The following is a 19395-nucleotide window of genomic DNA, read 5'->3' on the forward strand; positions in this document are numbered from 1 at the left end:
CCTCCATCAGCCGCACCATGTCACATGTTCTCAGGAGTCTATGTTGATGGGTACAAGTTGACATGGTCTTTTTTGGTTTCTTCTCCAAAGCTTCGAAATACAATTAGACAAAGCAAAACTAGACCTGCTAATTTTGACTTTATAGCTTCCTTAATACCAAAAGCAGCATTTTAAAATCCAACTTCACTGTTTACTCCAGGAAACGTGTTCTTCATAGTCATGACAAAATCAAGCCACCACATTCTCTCAAGTTCCAGCAAACACTTTATTCTCCTCATTCATGTCTCCAAACTGTGGGAAGCCAAAGCCTGGGAAAATCCTTCTGTCATAAACATGACTGCTTCACAGAAAAAGATAGAAGAAAAGTGGAAGCGGGTACCAGTTTCTGTGAACTGTGTTTCTGAGCGCGTCTCTTCGATAAAGTCCCCAAACTTGAATAAATTAGGCACAGTGTCGATAGAAGTAAAAGAAGTAGTCTGTGAAGAATATCCCAGCAAAATAAGGATCCGTCGAACAGTTGGCTAAATCCTGTTGAAACAGGAGAAAAGAGAGAAACACTAATGCAAAAACTAACTGGAAAGTGTGTTATTTAATTATTTATTTAGCGGTCTATTTCTTTACTGAAAAGAAAAAGCAAAAAAACAAGCAAGCTTACCGGTACGGCTACACGGAAATGGTATGCGCTGTCAGAGAAGGGGGCGACCGGGAGGCTCCAAATGTGCTGGTATCCCTAAATAATGAAGGAGAGAGATCTATTTTGTAACCACATTTTACACTCCACCTGCTGGAAGCAGAACGGGCTGAGAAAAGCTTTCCCAAGATGACTGTAGAAGAGGCATCTGCCGTAACAGCTTTTGATAGGTGCTTTAGAACAATCTGTAGCTTCTAAAGGACACAAGGAAAATAAGTCCTGGCATCCAGCTCAGTGCCCCCCCCCCCCACCAGCAGGGAACAAGGGCCACAAATCTAAACAAAGACAGAATGTCAAGGAGTCAGAAAACATTACCTGTGTCATCTCCTGGGAGATTTCTCCTTCCCTTTTGATCACCTGGGTTTCCTTATTACTATGGAAACATATATTTCCAAGGGTGAATTTGCACTGGAAGATTATCAATGGCTCTGTGGTACTTCAAGAGACAAAAGAAACAGCAAATGGAAAAGTGGTTACCAGTGCCTAAGAGGTAGTGCCTTGATTAGAGGGACTGATAAGGAAGTAACTTGGAAATCTCTTCCAAGTTCACAATAGGCATTTTATTACCTAATGCTCAATGATACCAACAGGCTAGCTTGAAACTTACCCTCAGCTGACCACTGACACACCATATAATGGTTTATAAAATCAAATGTCTTGACTTTAATGATCTCACATCAAAATTTATTTCTACTGTTTTTTTGTTTATTTGTTTGTTTTTTGTTGTTGTTGTTGTTGTTTTTTGGTGGTACTGGGGATGGAACCAACCCTTCTACCTCCAGGCTACACTTCCAGACCTATTTTATATTTTTTATTTGGAAACAGGGTCTCTTAAGCCAGCGTGGCTGGCTTCGAACCTGCGCGGGTCCGTGGGGATTACAAGTGTGCGCCACCACACCTGGCAGTATTTCTACATATTTTTTAAAAATAATTTTGAAACTGGGCGTGGTGGCGCACACTTGTAATCCCCGCACTTGGAAGGAGGAGACAGGAGGATTGCACTGGTTCAAAGCCAGCCTCGCTAGCTTAAAAGACCCTGTTTCCAAATAAAATATATGTATTATTATTATTATTATTATTATTATTATTTTGGAGCCCGGCTTGGCGGCGCACGCTTGTAATCCTCGTGCTTGGGAGGCGGAGACAGGAGGATTGCACTGGTTCAAAGCCAGCCTCGCTGGCTTAAAAGACCCTGTATCCAAATAAAAAAAATATATGTATAAAATAGATCTGGGAGTGTAGCCCGGAGGTAGAAGGGTTTCCAGGAACCCCAGTATCACCAAAAAATAAATAAATAAAAAGTAATAATTTGGGGATATTTCCCTTCTCTTTACACTGGCAGCTAAATTTGTATCTCTTTAAAGTGTCTAAGAATTTAGATTCTTCAAACTCCTGATCTGGATAGATATTGTTTTATATACCAAGTCAAACAGACATAAGTGGGGGTTGAGGGTGAGTCATTAGAAATCATCAGTATTTATTTATTTATTTATTTATTTATTTATTTATTTATTTTTGGTGGTACGGGGGTTTCTGGAAGCCCTTCTACCTCCGGCTACACTCTCAGATCTATTTTTTTTTATATTTTTTATTTGGAAACAGGGTCTCTTAAGCCAGCGCGGCTGGCTTCAAACCTGCGTGATCCTCCCGTCTCCGCCTCTGAAGTGCGGGGATGACAAGCCTGCGCCACCACGCCAGGCAATCAACTTTTAAAGTTATCAGAATGGAAGACCTGAAAGAAAGGGTGGTTATTCTCTGAAGATGGACTTATTAATCATCACTAAGAGGATGAAATCTATTGTTCTTTGGAAACAGTCCCTTTGCACAAAGGGGCACAATTTATAATCCCTGGTAGTTTACAGTAGACACCCTTATTCAGGGGGACATGTTTTAAGACTTCAGTGGGTGCCCAAAACTGCAGATAACACCAAATCCTATACATGCTATCTTTTTTCTTTTATATACATACCTAGGATAAAGTTTAATTTATAAATTAGAGTAAGATTAATAGCAATAACTAATAATAAAATAGAACAATAACCAATAATAAAATAGAACAATAGAATATTAAAATTGAACAATGACAATTTAACATAATAGTTTTCAATTATTTGCACCTAGAATTTTTAATTTACTATTTTTGGGCCACTGTTGACTATGAATAACAAAACTGTAGAAAGAGCAACTGTGGATAAGGGGGGGCTATTATATGTATTATTTTTACATTCACTCATTTGAAAAATGGGCTGATTTAGGGGCTCAAGGTAGCCTTCTGCCACTTCAGGGGATATAACATATAACCTTATTTCCTTCCTTGAAAGCTAGAAATGAATAAGGAAATTTTATTCCCAGTTACTTAAAGAAGCACTAAAGAATAGAACATTTAGCTTGTAAGAATAGTACATTTAGCACTCTCGCTCTCTCTCTTTTTCTCCCCCTCCCTCTCCCTCTCCTCCTCCCTCTCCCTCTCCCTCTCCCTCTCCCTCTCCCTCTCCCTCTCCCTCTCCCTCTCCCTCTCCCTTGAAATATGGTGGATTCTGAGTCATGAAACATTAATTTCTTGAAACCAACAAAGCAGTTGGGTTGAGTGTCATTACCTCTTTCTCTGAGCAAAGCGGTTAAGAGAAGGAGTAGAAGGGCCAAGTATAAAGGGGGAAGCCAAGATGGTGTGGGTGATGGAGGAGGAAAGGGAAGGAGAGGGAGGAAAAAAAGGGAGAAGAGCTCAAGTTTGGAGGAGCAAAAAGGAGAAACTAAAATCAAGAGGCATAAGAAAACCCTCTATCTTCACATCGAGGCACTCATTGTATAATTTTTGGGAGAAGTGGGTCGAAAGTCTTAAAGTACCACAGTGATTTAAAATACTATAAAAGAATAGGTTAAATGATAGTTCTGTGATTTCAGAGAAAAGGCAGATTACACTACAAGCTACCACTAATTGAGGCTCACTATGGGTCCGGAGGGGTGTTGTTTTTATAAATCTCATCTCCTGGGGGAGGCAGGAGAGCAATGGTTGGGAGGATGGGTTGCATTGGAATCCGGTCCTACCACTTGCTAGCTGTGACTTTGGAATATATTTTTTGACTTTTCTGTATCCCCAAATTCCCATCTGTAAAACATAAAGTGGAAAAAACCATTCTGGAAGGGTTGTGGAGACTACATGTCTCACTATTAACATATATGACATCTGAAAGGTAGACTTTGCTCAGCAAATGTTAGTGAGCAATTTCACTAATACTACTAATAATTCCTACAGCAGGTCTGTAAGCTGTGATATAACGTAATACTCATTTTATACATGAAGATACAGTAAAACCGTAGGATTAGTAAGCAACAGAGGCAAAATCTGAACCCTGGTCCGCTCAGTTTCAAACTTGAAACTTCCCCCTTTTTCATCTGTCCTGAAGCCAAGGGATGGTGCCTGATTTCGTATTGTCCCCAGCATTAGTACTATTACAAGGCTTTATCAAAATGTGCAGCCCTGCTCATGGGGTTGAGTTATTACTCTTCTTCCCAATCCCAGTTTGAAGGGAGACAGAAGTTTGCAGCTTGAAAGCAATAAGCAAAACCACTCACTTCTCAGCTGAGTGCAATTTCCAAGCCCTGCTATTCTCTGCAGAGACCTAGATGTTCCCGGCTCTGAACCCTCCACCCCCTCAGCTAATAAGGACTGACAGCTCTCCTCCAAACTTACTGGTCAAATTGTGAGCTCAGACTTGTTCAATTAGTGATTAAAAAAAAACAAAGTTTTCTTTTACAGTCATGCACTTACTTGATTTCCAGAGAGAATTTGACGTTGGTGGGAGTGTTCTTATTAACAGGAATATTATAATTATAATATCCGGGCCTAATTATGGAAAAAATAAAACCAAAAATCAAAATACGCAAGTGTGAAATATTATTAAATAATAAATATGAAATATTGAGTTTAGCCTGGTATAATTATTTTTTTGTTTTCAGAGACAGAGACATGCCTGTCAAATTTCAGAATGATTTTGTTTTACAATAAAATATAGCATGAAGATTTATAATTTTTTATATCACAGAAAAAATTATGGAAAGTCAAGTTCCAAATACACAACATTAAATGCAGAGGAAATTTCTTCAGTCCCTCTTAGTCCTCAAGTTTCCAAGCCCCTGGAAAGGAGTACTGGAAACAATCAGTACCAGTTTTCAACCTTTTTCATTTTCTTTTAAATACTATTAACAGGAAATATGGCCTTTTAGAGCCTGGATAGTTCTGGTTACCTTTTAGAAATAGAGAAAACTGTGAGACAGAATTGTTCATCCATAGGTTCTCCTCCAAACCCCAAATGTAAGACAGATACTTTGAGGAAACAGGAGTTTTCATATTGTAATGAAAAACTCTAGAAAAATGGCATATTTATATCTAATGCATTTGTTCCTTTTGACCATCATCTTATGAATTTTATAAAGAAACAACATAAAATCAGGTGAGTTAGGAAAAGAGTCAGTCATTTTAGATTCTCTTTCAGTAATACTAAACTTAAGTTGTTAAAAATGTGAAAGCAAAAATACAGGGAATTGGAAGAGCTGCCATTTCACACTACATAGGAATATCAAAACAAAACAGCAAGCTGGGCGCTGTGGCACATGCCTGTAATCCCAGTACTTGGGAAGCTGAGACAGGAGGATCACAGGTTCAAAGACAGCCTCAGCAAGTAATGAGACGGTCATCAACCTAGTGAGACACTGTTTCAAAATAAAAATAAAAAATAGGGCTGAATGGGGTAGCTCAGAGGTAGAATGCCTCCGAGTTCAATCCCTAGTACCCCAAAACCCCAAACAAACAAAAAACACAACATCAAATTGTACACCTGAAATATATACAATTTTTACTTGTCAATTATACCTCAAAAAACTGAAAGAAAAAAAGATAAGAATGCAACTTGTGTACCAAGATTAGAGCAGTGCTATTTCAGTGAATAGATGTATTGGAAAATATAGAAAGAACTTCTCCTTTGGGATCAGGAGTGCTTTGTTAAACTGGGAAGCTTAGATAAATGGAATTCATTTTCTATTAAGTGCCTCTGAATATCTGCATTCATCATAGCAACCTAACTCAGTAGATTGCATCCCCATCTTGCAGATAAGAAATGGCCATGCAAGGAGAATGAACATTTTGTTGAAGTCCTAGGATTTGAGCCTGAATTGTCTTATTCTTTTTCATTGTGTCATCCTATCACATTAATTAATGTCCATCTCAGATCATTTATTAGTTGAGTGATATTAGGCAAACTTTTTCAAGTTCACTGAAAACTACATAATAGATATAAATACTACCCATCCCTTAGGGCTTTTGTAATCACTCAATATGATCATGAATACAGGCATCATAAGCACATCGTAAATTTTCATAACTCAGCACCATCAACTTAAAGATCAAGTTCTATCAGATTGAAAAAAAATAAGGCAGAAAACTCATAGGATTTGTGATACCCGTTCAAAATAAAGCCCTTGTCTTTAACCTAGTGGGCACCCAATAAATATTTATCAACTTAAGAAAAATAGCTCTCATTCTTAATGCCTACAACCTGTTTTTGTACTGGCTGAAGCAATTTGCATTCTATACTTCTAGTTATATCATTATCTGATGCAGATGACGTGACATACACCGGGGATGGATCTCATTGATAACCTTTGAGAAATCTAATTTCTTTCCTCCTTACTGAAAAAGCTACAATAAGTTATATTTTGCAGCAGTTAAAGTAATGATATTCCTAGTTATTAAAATATACCAATTTGAGCTGCGTACAATGGTGCACACCTAAAACCCCAGTATCCTGGAGGCTGCAGATTTGAGGCCAGCCTCAGTAACTCAGTGAGACCCTGTTTCAAAATAAAATAAATAAGTAAATAAAATGGCTGTGGGTATAACTCAGAAGTAGAATGCCCCTAGGTTCAAACATCAGCAGCATCCCCCCAAATACACACACACACACACTTGGGGCCATAAGTAGCCAAATCTTTCCTGTCTATAAAATTAACTAGCAGCTCCTTGCCTATGGCACACAACCTCAGAGAGTCAGCCACAGAGCTGCTTTCTTCCTTGGTTTTTTACTTCAGACTTACCCATTAAAGCAGGAGACTGGCATCACTGGGACTGTGGTTTATTGACATTTGCTAATACCAAACCATTTTATGGTTCCCTCCCCTGCCATGTAACCATGTGTTTTCACTTAAGAAGCAATGTAAGCACACACTGGTTTCACCATGGGGCTTCAGTATTCATTCCAGCCTCAAACCTAGAGCCCTGAGTAAATTCCAGAAACAGCCGAGCAATCTTGGGGAGGCTTACCCACCCGCACAGGAGGCTTCTACTGCAATATCGATGATCTATTATTTGCTGAATTTCCAAAATCTGAATAGAACTGATGGTTGTGTCAATCCCTGAATTGAAAAGAAATAGAGAAAAGAAAGTAAACTTGTGCAGAGGAAGAGTACTGTGCTCCAGCACAGTCCCCAAATTACAGAATGTAAAGCAAGAGTTTCCTCCATAAATGGATTCCGTTTGCATTCAAATGGAAAAAAGGAAGAAGGAAGAGGAAAATGTTTTGTCCTCCTTTGTTTTTTGGTTGTAGCAAATTTGAAGAAAACTAATAAAAATAAAGGTTCAGTAAACAGCCCCCATAACATCCAAAAAGAATTTTTAGGCCAAGGAAATCCTACTAAATTGAAATTGACTGAAAATGGAGGGGAGCAACATGAAATGCAATCTGTTTCAGAAAACAGAGAAAGAACTAAACATACAGTCAGAATAAAAGACAAAGACAGAAATGTCACATAAGCACAGGGAGATGGACCACAGATTGTTTGGCTGTGAGTGCCCATTCCTAATGCTTCACTAATGGCCAGGTCGGCATTGATGATAAAACGTAGCTCTATGGATGTGTGGGAGGTGCAGCCTTTGTTTCTGTTTCTCATTCCAGTTATGCTTTTTCAGCTTGGGATTCTGGTTGGTCCCACAAAGCCCCCAAAAGTGTCACTTAATGTCAACTTACAGTCGCTCCTCCAATCAGGGCTGATAAGTGCATTTCTTGCCAGGAATAATTTACTGTTGACTTCTAAAAAGAAAAAGGAAAAAAAAAAAAAAACATCTGTCAGTCTGGAGGGCTTGTTCAGGAAAAAAAACCCCAAGTGCCCTGGTTTGTTTCAGTGCGTTGAACATTTTTCTACCATTTCTGGCACATTTCCAACTCTGCGGTCCCTATCCTATTTCTTTAGATCTAATTTATTCTCTTTTTTCTTCCTTCTCCAAGAAGCCTTCTATTACCAGCTAAACTGCCCACACCCCGGTCATATTTGGAAGGCCTAATCCCCTGTCCTTCAGAATGTGACTGTGTTTAGAGACTGTGAATTTAATGATGTGATTAAGTTAAAAGGAGACTGTTAGGGTCATCCCTAATCCAGTCTGACTGGTGTTCTTATTAGGATATACAGAGAAACACCAGGGCACACACGCACAGAGGAAAGACATTTGAAAATCTTACAAGAAGCTGGCAACCTGCGGGCCAAGAAGAGAAGCCTCAGAAGAAACAGATCTGTGGACACCAAGATCTTGGACCTCTAGCCTCCAGAACTGAGAAAAAAGTAAATGCCTATTGTTTAAGCACCCAACCAGGAGTATTCCATTGTGTCAACCAGATACCATCCCAAGTAGGCCCTGTAGCTCACAGTTCCCTCCTTTCCAGTGTCACAGCATTTATTACTGAACCACCTACTGATCATCAATTAGTGACCTATCTGTCACTATACTGAAGAGCATATTATCTCTGTAGTATTACTCAACTTCTCGTGTACTTTTTGTGGAGTAAAAAACACTCCGGAGCAGGGAGCCTTTATTAACATTCTTTGACTCCTCTAATTGTAGCTTTCTTTTTTTTCTTCATCTAGTCTCTGAATTAGCAGTGTTGTTAATCAAAAGTCATTAGATGACTTCCGGGAAGATGGCGACCGAGAAAAGCGGGGCTTAAGAGTCCCGCTAACAACCAATCTCCATTACCACAAAAAGAGCACCTTTCATAGCCAGAAAACACCATCACCAGAAAAACAAAAAAAACCACCAGGCTCCAGAGAGAAAGCGGACTGAGAACAGAGCTCAGGGCCACAGAGGAGACACACGCGCCCGAGGACGCGGCAGCAGCGCCATACTGCCGGCGGCAGCGGCGAACTCAACAGACGGCTACAGCAAGCCAGGTGAGCCGCTGCGGAACAGCCAGGCGGGATATTTCGGCGCAGACAACATTTAAATCTCCCAGTGGCTGAGCTCAGCACACGCTGCAGGGATTCAGAGTGGAAATTAAAACCAGAGAAGAAAAAATACGCCAGCCTCATGGCCGAGGGCGTGGCAGAGGCGCCATATTGCCACCGGCGGCAGCAGCGGCAGTGAATTCACCGAGTCCAGTACAGCTACATCTGCGTACTCAAGAACAGTGAGTCAAATTGCGGGACACAGAGGAGAAATCGCAGTATTGGGCCTCCTGGGACTTGACCCACTGAGGGAGTGGTGGTGGCAGAGATATCACACCATAGGAGAACGTGCAACCTGGCACCCCCCATAGTTTAAAGCAGCCTCTATCGACTCCCTGGGTCGGAGACTCTGTGATACAACCCAGTAAAGGAGTAGTGGGGTCTGAGATAATACAGACTCGAGATCCAGAGCACCTTAAGTGAAGCCATAGTGACCCAAGGGAAAAACCCAGAGAAGGCACAAACCTCCGAAATCATGGGAAAGAGGAACAACACTGGAGTAATGAATGTGCACAACCCCACAACATCAGAACCTGATAAAACAGAAAATCAGAGATTTCTAGAAGATCAAATCAGGAAAATAACTGTAGAAATAATAGAGGTGCTTCGAAAAGAACTCAGAGAGAGCCAAAAAGAGATAAAGGATGCAATTAATGAAGTAAAGGCCTCAATTCAAAGCACAAACAACCGATTAGACCACATGGAGAACAGAATCTCGCTCTTAGAAGATGAGCAATCCAAAAATGAATGCATAGTTTCTAATCTAGAAAAAAATATCCAACAGCAGGAATCTGACATTGAAGAAATATGGGCCCATCTTAAGAGAGCTAACCTAAGAATAATTGGAATAGAGGAGGGAAAAGAAAGTGATACCAAAGGGATCAACAATCTCTTCAAGGAAGTAATAGCAGAAAATTTTCCAAATATAGAGCAAGAGGTTGATACACAGATCCAGGAAACTTATAGAACTCCCTTTAGACAGGATCAGAGAAGAGGATCCCCACGCCATATAATTGTCAAAATGACCAATGTGGAAGCCAAGCAGAGAATCTTAAAGGCAACAAAAACAAAGGGCCAAGTGACATTCAGAGGCAAACCAATTAGAATCACTCCAGACTTCCCAAACCAAGTCATGAGAGCCAGAAGGGCTTGGAGTAACATATTCCAAACTCTGAAAGAAAACAACTTCCAGCCAAAAATTTCCTATCCAGCAAAACTTTCTATCAAATTAGATGGAGAAATATGAAGCTTCCATGACAAACAGAAACTGAAGGAATTTATGTCTTCAAAACCAGCGCTAGAGAAAATACTCAAAGAGATTAACTACAAAGAAGAAATAGGTAACACTCACCAGAACCAGAGAAACAAGAGTTTCCATCCAACAGACAACTAAGATTGGTTATCTGTGGAGATTCATTATTTATGTTAGTCTTTTACCTATCTCTAAGTTGTATTGTTTGCCTTTATTGTTGTTAATTTTTAGGATTTCTAGTTGGAATATTAATATACCTTCAGATATAGCATTTGGAAATATTTTATCCAATTCTATTAGTAACTTTTAACTCTGTTTACATTGTCTTTGGATATACAATATTTTCTTTTATTTTTTAGGGAGTTTGTATATTCTTCTGTTGCCTGTGCCATTGAAATCATATCCAAGAAATCACTGCCAATTTCAATATTGTGAGGTTTTATGACCCAGATTTTCTCCTAAAAGTTTATAGTCTTAAGATTTATATTTAGGTCTTTTATCTATTTTGAGTTAATACTTGTATATGGGATTAGGTAAAGGTCCAATTTTATTCTTTTCCATGTAATTATTATTTTTCAACAATATTTAGTTAAAAGATTATTATTTCCACCACCAAATGTTCGTGGAAACCTTGTCAAAAATAACTTGACAATATAGGGAAGAATTTAGCTCTAGGCTTGTATTTAACTCCAATGGTCTATATATCTGCCTTTAGAACAGTACTACACTGTTTCAATTATTGTATCTTTAGATGGTTTGAAATCAGAAAATATATATCTGCTAGCTTTGTTCTTTTTCAAGATCGTTTTGGGTATCTAGAATTCATATTCCATATTAGGATAGATTTTTTTCTGAAAAATAAATATATAAATATATGATAGTTTCACCTAAAAAAACAGAAAAAAATATGCTCTAGTAAGAAAGAAAGCAAAAAGAAATATTGAAATGCTATCTTTAAATCATCAAACGCTTGGTATCAGACAAATGAAACTGTTATGTGAGATTATCATTTTTAATTTTGGATAAATTGCTATAATACTAGATGTCAACCACTAAGCCAAGCATGGGAAGGAGGGATGGGGAGAGAATGGGGTGGGGATCGGGTGGGGGCTGACTGGGCGATGTGTGCATGTATGTCTACAAAAGTTTGTATCCCACTATGATGTATGAATACAGTGCACCAATAAAATAAAATTTAAAAAAAAGTCATTAGATTTAGATTATCTGGGTTCTTTTCTATGTATCCTTGTGTTGCTATCTCAGGATTATTTATGCTAATGTGAAAAATGAAAATAAGTCATCAGAGAACCTCTGTTTGGATGCCTCCAGGGATAGGACTCACTAACTCCAGGGACAGCCCATTCCTCTGCTGAGCAGTGCTGAATTCTAGCTCTCCCTTTCATTGAGCTGGCACCTACCTTCTTGTTCATTCCTTTTTATCCCAACTCTACCTCTTGAGTGAGTAAACCAGGCCTGAAAGGCAGCTGCTGTGACCCACCCAACCTGTCTCACATGCAGTTGCTGAGCAGCATATTTCCTTTACCAAGTGAAAACAAAGATCATTACAAAAATAACATTTGGAAAGGAGAAAGAAATAATAGCATCTATGTTGTAATCTGTTTTCTGAACTATATGTCTGGAAACCCAGAGGAAAACAGGAAGGTAGAATGGTTTGATGTAATACTTTGGAGTTGAATCCAGGTACCACCAGAAAGGGACTAGCATTAAAGAGTACACTGGTTTTTCAACCACACCCACTTCTAGGGTTCCCCAGCTACATAATGGATCCTTTTGAATTAGAGGCTATGGTTCAAGGACAGTGGGGAGCGTGGGTAAACACAAAGAAAAATAAGAGCATGACCATCTCTACAGTAAAATAATGAAGCATAGCCTTCATGCAGATAGAGTTGGGATCTCTGAAGATAAGCAAAGCTTACAAAACAAATTGAAGATGCCTTCCTGGCTGCTTAATAATGAATATAAAATATTAGAGAAAATTCTATGCGATGTATATATTTTTATTTTTATTTTATTTTTTTGTGGTACTGGGGGTGGAACCCAGAGGCTTTCTACCTCCAGGCTATACTCCCAGACCTATTTTCTATTTTATTTGGAAACAGGGTCTCACTAAGTTGCTGAGAGCCTCACTAAGTAGCTGAGGCCGGCTTCGAACCTGTGCGATCCTCCTGTCTCAGCCTCCCAAGTGCAGGGATTACAAGAGTGCGCCACCACGCCGGGCGATGTATATATTTTTAGACTGAAGGATAATAAGAATATTTAAACCTACTGTTCACAGACACCTCCTATTTGTGAACTTTGTTCTATATTCTTCACTATAGTCTAAGAGGTGTGTCATCCTCACTGGACAGACTAACTGAGGCACTAGGGCTCAAACCATCTGATTCCAGTGTCCACAATGTTGCTATCCTGAAAATATGTGAAATGTGATTCATGTAGAAAAAAATGTGAATTGAAGGCCTAAAGTAAGGAATGAGTTGCTGTCTACCAGAGAGAATTCATATCACTGCAGTGGGGTCACAGCCAGAGAGTGGTTAGGCCCCTCAATTGATATTTTAAAAGCAATTTTGAAAAGGTAACTGTTCACATGCTTTTGTGAAGGCTTTGGAGGAAAAAATGCATCTTTTAAAAATAGACAGTGAAAGAAATCATTTAGTGAGTTGCTAAACAAATCTAGCAGAAATTTGTAAAGTTTCAGCAGCCATGTTTGTATAATTTGCAGATTTAGACCTATGTTTAAGTTTCCATGTCAAATTGCAGGATAGAAAGCAAAAGCAACAGTGCCAAATACGTGAGGACAATGGTCCCTAAGCATCACTGTCCTGGCCAGTGCTTCTTGCACTAGGTGGAAGGGTTGTTTACCTTGCCCATTCACCTGGCTGTGAGCTCCTTGAACACTGGGTCTTAGTCACACTATGTTTCCCCAGGTGGGTAATGCCAGGCCCACTGTGGGTGCTCAGTAAATTTTTGAGAAAGGGTAGAAGGAAGAGAGCCAGGAAAGAGGAAGGAAAAAAAAAAAAAGAGGAGAAGCCAATTGTTTAACCTCTAGAAAAATGTTTTCTCTTTCATGCTTAAAATGAAAATTCCCAGCAGTTAGGTGTAGAGGGATGCTGAGAATAAATGTGGAAGCCTGGGCTCCTTCATCCTCTTAGCAATGGGAGCGAAGCAGAACTTACAGGCAAGGCAAGCTTCTGAGGATCCAGCCCAACGCGATGCTTTCCCTTAAGAAGAAATGAATCTTAAGATACAAGAGTGTTCCAGAAAAATGAATATTTATCTTTCTTTGCACATAAATATAAACGCGTCCCCAAAGGCCTTCAAATTTCTTAGACTCTAGATATTTCTATAATAATTTCAAAACACGTGTCTCCTACTATCCGTTCTGCTTAAGTTACTCCCATGGAAGGCTGTAAGTTTATAAGACAAATAAAGAATAAGAAGTGGAAACCAGGATTTTTCTCTAATGCCTGTTTTCTTTCCCTACCTTTTGTTCGACTTTTCCCTGCTTAATTTGCAGGGAAGAGGCTCATTATAAATTCTGGCAATAGAACTACAAATTTGCCTCCTTTCCACAAAACTCTGTTTTTAGGTTCCTGGAGACACAGAACCATATAAATAGGATTGAGAATCTGACAAGGTAAAATATTTAAAAAAATAACAGGTTTAAAAAGGTGAGGTTGAGAACAGATAATTTTTCAGATTAGAATTACAAGAATGGTTTTCCACGAGCAGGAAATAAATTTTGAATCCCCCACGTAACACTTCCAATTTGTCACTTCTCTAAAACAAGACTCTTCAACACTGAAAGGCTGATTATTGGAAAGCCATAAATCCATCGGTAGTAGGAGGTAAACAGGGGTAGCTCTTGTTTGATGAGTGTCTCTAGCAATCCTCCTCGCTATAAGCTTAATAAACATTCCCAGCAGTTTTCATTATAAAATTGGAGATATAATTCACAAGTGGCAGATAAGACTTCTTAAGAAGCTAAATGTCAAATATCTCGAGAGGAGAGATTAATCTACATTGGTGTTCCACCAATGTAGATCTTGCCATGGTAGAAGGTGGGTAGTGTACTACTTATAAAACTGCATTGATGGCTAAGTTCCAATACAGCATCTTAGATACCTTTCCCTTCCCCTGACTGAACCAGACTCTTATCAGGGTGGCAACAATCCCCCTTCAATCAGTGGCTGAGTCCTTTAACACAAGAGACTGTTTTCTGTTGGCCATTTGCTCTTCTCAGAGTTCTGGCCCTAAAAAATAATAAGCAAGAATTCCAGATTCCTTTTCTTTTGTAATAAGTTTTTTTAAAAAATCTCATCAGCTCTCTTGCTTTAAACCTATAGAATTCCATAGATTTCTCCCTCACAGACCCTTTTCTTTTTAATATCTAACTCTTTTACTAATTTTTTATTGGTTCCATCACATTTTGTTGGCTTCTCAGAGTAGAAGCTCAATATTATAAAATCTTTTTCGTATCCTGATTAATCTTACCCAAACCTTTAATGAAGTGGTGGGGGTACAGGGGGAGGATAGAAGGGCAGAGATAAATTTTCTGAAAGACACTTTGCACAGACCTACACAATCAACTTAGACCCAAAAGGAAAATAATGACTTAAGCTCAGCATGTTATAAAAATGCTGATTTCCTTCGTTTATTTTATTATAATCTTACTCCTCAGGGAAGAAGTTCATGAATGTGTTTGGGGGCTTAGTAAACTGTTAGATATTGCTCTATATCCCACTGAGAGCTTTTCTGAGTTTTTTTTTTTAATTCCTTGAATTTCTTTTTTATTTTTATTTCTCAATTTTTAATTGGTTTTTAATGCTTCTGAAACATCTGGTTGAAAAGATTAGTTGCCTGGCTTTCTCCTTTTTTATGTTGGGGAGGCCCAGAGTTATTGCAGGGACAGAGGGGAAGGCTACACCAGCAGCAGAGAGAGAGACTTTCCTTAATCCTCAGAAACCCCCTTCACTGGGGACATCTTAATAGTGGTAGGCAAAGTTGGGGGAGAAGGACACAAAAGAGGTTTTCTAGAGCCATAGAGCAGGTAGTTTCTGCACCTTCTAGAGTTGATCTCAGGTACTTGCACACCCATATCCAAATAAATGGAGGCAACTCAGGTCAGGGAAACCAGGGGTCCAGATTCTGACTAACTTTGCTAGTAACTCAATTGGGGAATCTATTTCTAGTTCGATTTATTTTTCATTGGCAGACAACAATTGTTCATGTTCGTGGGGTACGATTGGTTTTTGATGCATGTGTGCAGTATGTAATGATCTTATCAAGGTAACTGATATATCTGTCACCTCAAACATCATTTCTTTGTATTGGGAACAATCAAAATCCATTCTACTAGCTCTTTTGAAGTTTATGACTAAACACTGTCAACTATAGAGACTGTATTCTGTATGTCAGTCAGTAGGAACGCTTACAAATATTTCAGTTCATTTTCTTCCAGGTATGTGTTAGGTTTGCACTTCCCCGTTTGTTTTTAAATTAGACATGGCCGATGTAACTTGCTTCAGCCAATAAAGTATGAGCAGAAGTGTCATGTGTCACCCCTGGGTGAAAGCTTGAAGAGCAAGTGTGGAACGTGACTCTACTACAGAGATGTGGGAATGTGGACTAAGGTGGAATCTCCATCATTTAGGTCCTGCATGAGATGTTATCCCAGAGCCTTTATTTATTTTTTATTTTTTTTTTGGAAACAGGATCTTTTAAGCCAGCAAGGCTGGCTTTGAACCTATGCGATCCTCCTGTCTCTGCCTCACAAGTACGGGGATTATAAGCATGCACCACCACGCCGGGCTTCCCAGAGCCTTTTTTGATCTGCCTTTGATATATACAGTGAGTCAGAAATAAATTTTTGCCATATGAAGCTACTATTATTTGAGAGTAGCTGCTTTGATAGCAGTCCAATAGATAAACCATACTAATATGTTATTAGGATTACCATTTATAGTACTTTAATATATGTATAGGAGATTGTATATAAACACAATAGTAAATTTGTATATATTTAGAATTATTGATCAAGTTTCTATCATTTTTAGATGTGAAAATTCTGTTACATGAAAAAAACCTCTGTGTTTGTGTGTGTGAAAGGAAAAGGAAGGTTTCCTGAAAGTGGAACGCCAATCTCGTTTTTCCCTGACTGAAAGCTTACCCTGACCTCTAAGTGAGAGTCACCAAGGTCTCTTATATTTTGCCCTCGTTTGTTTGGGCGGAAAGCCCAGATACCACACCAGTTTTCAAGTCCTAAATGAGCCAAAAAATCAGCCCATGTGCACACAGTTATTTCATTGTGATACTATTACCATCTTTGTTGGCAATAGACAAATGAGACCCTTCCACTTGGTGAAAATTATAAGGGCTTGAATCAACCAAAATTTTATCCTTGGGCAGAGAACTAATTATTAGAGATGATTGCCAGTTTGTGTATTTGTGTTTTTAAAGATTTTTCCACCCCAAACAAAAAGCACAACCATTACCTGGAACCAAGTAAATATTGACAAAAGAAAATCCTTGAGTTCAAAGCCCTCGCCGTTACTTTGAACATCACTTACCTGCCGCTTGCCTCTGCATTTCCTTCTCCTCTTTGGATCGTCTTCCCACACGACTCAAAAAGATTCTTCTCATTCCCCAGATGGGGCAGCAGTATGTTTCCTGACATGGCAGGATATCACAGAAAGTAATTTCAGGTACTTCCAAGAGAGTCTGTGTGGTTGCCAGGGATGTATGAGGTGCTGGGAGGAATTGGGCAGAGAGGAGGGAAGAGAGAAGTTAACCGGAAAGACTGGTTTCTTCTGACAGTTCACAGGAGACACAGGCTGGGTTCCAGGGGGAGAAATGCAAAGCGTTTACCTGAGGGGAAGGCTGTGGGCAGCAGGGTTGACTCCTGAGAGCCTGTGATATTGCTGGAGGAGAATAAAATGGTTAATGAGAGAGACCTTCAGGAATTCTCCGGAAGGAACTCAAGATCCAAACTCTCACCTGGAGGGGAGACTTGTGGCATGTTGGTCTTGATCTTTTAAGCTAAGTATATATAGGGAGACTATCATCAAGGCACTGTGAAGAAAAGAAGAAAAAGCATTATGTGGCAGATTTGTTTCCATTTATATCTCGCACATCCAGCTGGCCAGAGATGCACTCTCACAGGTCACACAGATGGGCAGGAGGGGGAGGGGTGACCATGGCTGACAGAAACACCATGGAAACCAGCACCCTTGGGCTTTTCTGCCCTGGACAGAAGCAGCTCCTGGCTTCCTGCAGCTCAGAGGCTCCTGGGGGTACACCATGCTGCTGGATTTTTCCATAGAGCAGCCCCTCAGCCCTGGCAAGCAGCCTGAGAAGCTTCTATTACTAGTGGAAGATTACAAGAGGAAGCATGTAAATCACTGCAGGCAGCCCTGAGCTCCTTGCAGGACAGAGCCAGGGCAAAGTTCACATCCATTGGTGGAGGTTGTCTGCAACGTGGTGCTGGGAGATGGAAGTTGCACAGGTTCACTCAGCTGTGGACGCTGAACCCTTTGGCCATCTCTCTGACATCTGCCAGCTGCTTATAGAGCTTTATAGAGCGTATGTATCAAACTGGTCAGAGGAAGTACAACAAATGCAATAAAGCACTAATTTCCACACTATGTAACTTCAAATTAATAAAGTTTCAATTACTATCAGAACTTATATATCCAAATGGAAGTTTCCCTGAAAGGTTCTGGGCTTTGGGACACAAATCCTCCTAGCAATACTCGTGCACCCAAACACTGAGTGTTCTCTGGGGGGTGTCTTTAGAATGATCATGAGCCACTCAAGAAAATCTACTGAGCACCTTAGAATTTCATCGCGTACCATGCTTGAAATGGGGTCACCCAACTTCTTGCCAGATGAACTTCAGCCCTGATTCTACAAACTCGACTCCTCATTATTTATTCTCATCAAATGTGGTAGATTTCCCATCATTAAGTATACATTAAAACATAGGACACACATTTGAATTCCACTCATGAAGAACGAATTCCCAAAATGTTATCAGCAGATGGTGACTGTCTGTCAGGCTCAGCCCTGACCGGAGAAAGTAGTGCTGAGATGCATTGGACAAAATTTGTAGTGTTACCCTGGCAACTGTTTGCTGCGGTCCAGTCTTCCTAACTCCTCCTGTGCACCCACTCTCCATCTCCTCACTACTAATCCTTAAATCCTTTTTCTGATTTAAGGGTTTGTCTTTGGCATATGCCTCAGTGCACAGTCCAGAGAGCTACTGGGACCACAGAATAAAGTGGACATTTGCTTTCTTCTTTGGGACAAATCCTGAGTTTGACTTTTTTGAGGCCACCGGGGTCCAGAAACAGGATAATAAGCCTAATACCTGCTATTTATAGTCTTAGCGGTCAACAATATTGGAATCAACAAGATCTGATAAAAATGTTTTTAAAACAGACCCTTCACCTCAGATTGGATTTTCTATCAGCTTAACATTGGGCTGAGAATCTATGGCCCTAGATAATGGTAAATGTGTCTACTCCTGAGATGTAAGCCCCAGCAGGAGAGGACAAGGACTCAGGAGAGAGAGAAAACTGCAAAGTCTCCTAGTGCAAAGTTCTTGATGTAATGGCATCGAATAGTTGGGCGTCTTCCACTGTGGGCAATAATAGCAATGCTATACTAGGGAGGTAACTCAGTGGTGGAGCTCATGCTCAACATGCTTGAGCCCAGGGTTAAATCCCCAGAACGAGAGAGACAGATAGACAGACACATAGACACCCAGAAGCAGAAATAATGAGAGGAAGGAAGGCCACAGAAAGACCTGGGTTGTTTTCTGCACTAGGAGGTTGCTTTAGATCAAGGCAGAAAGCACCGTGGGACCTTCGTGTGCCCTGCCTCTGCAAATGATTGTCTTCCCTAAGACAAGGCCCAGGAGCCAGTCCTTTCCAATACAGAGCCATGTGAATAGTCAGGCTAAATACAAAAAAGAGTAAAGGCTCAGAGAACACAGGCAAGATGACCAGTGCTAAAGGCCAGGGGCCATCACAGGAGCAGCAGGAGCCTTCAAACCAGAGGCTGAGCAAGACCTGTCTTCTACCGAGTGATGTCGCCCACCTCTGTGCAGAATAGTGACCCAAAGCCTTCCAATGTGCCTAGCAAGAACTAAGTGAGCTGTGCTACT

General features: G+C 39.9%; 1 protein-coding gene across 1 annotated transcript in view; it reads right to left on the reverse strand.

Moving 5' to 3' along the window:
- Positions 1-441: 441 nt before the first annotated feature.
- MYRFL (myelin regulatory factor like) overlaps positions 442-19395 on the reverse strand; it is a gene marked incomplete at both ends in the record, with an annotated part of 137965 nt that continues 119011 nt past the window's right edge. Inside the window, 9 exons of the mRNA XM_080706047.1 lie at positions 442-528; positions 656-730; positions 1007-1127; positions 4461-4535; positions 7012-7099; positions 7711-7773; positions 16799-16978; positions 17097-17149; positions 17226-17300. Of these exons, the coding sequence (XP_080562173.1) occupies positions 442-528; positions 656-730; positions 1007-1127; positions 4461-4535; positions 7012-7099; positions 7711-7773; positions 16799-16978; positions 17097-17149; positions 17226-17300 (817 nt within the window). The remainder of the gene's footprint in view (positions 529-655; positions 731-1006; positions 1128-4460; positions 4536-7011; positions 7100-7710; positions 7774-16798; positions 16979-17096; positions 17150-17225; positions 17301-19395) is intronic.

The sequence above is a fragment of the Muscardinus avellanarius genome (assembly GCF_963383645.1).
Source record: "Muscardinus avellanarius genome assembly, chromosome: 11".
NCBI classification, from domain to species: domain Eukaryota; kingdom Metazoa; phylum Chordata; class Mammalia; order Rodentia; family Gliridae; genus Muscardinus; species Muscardinus avellanarius.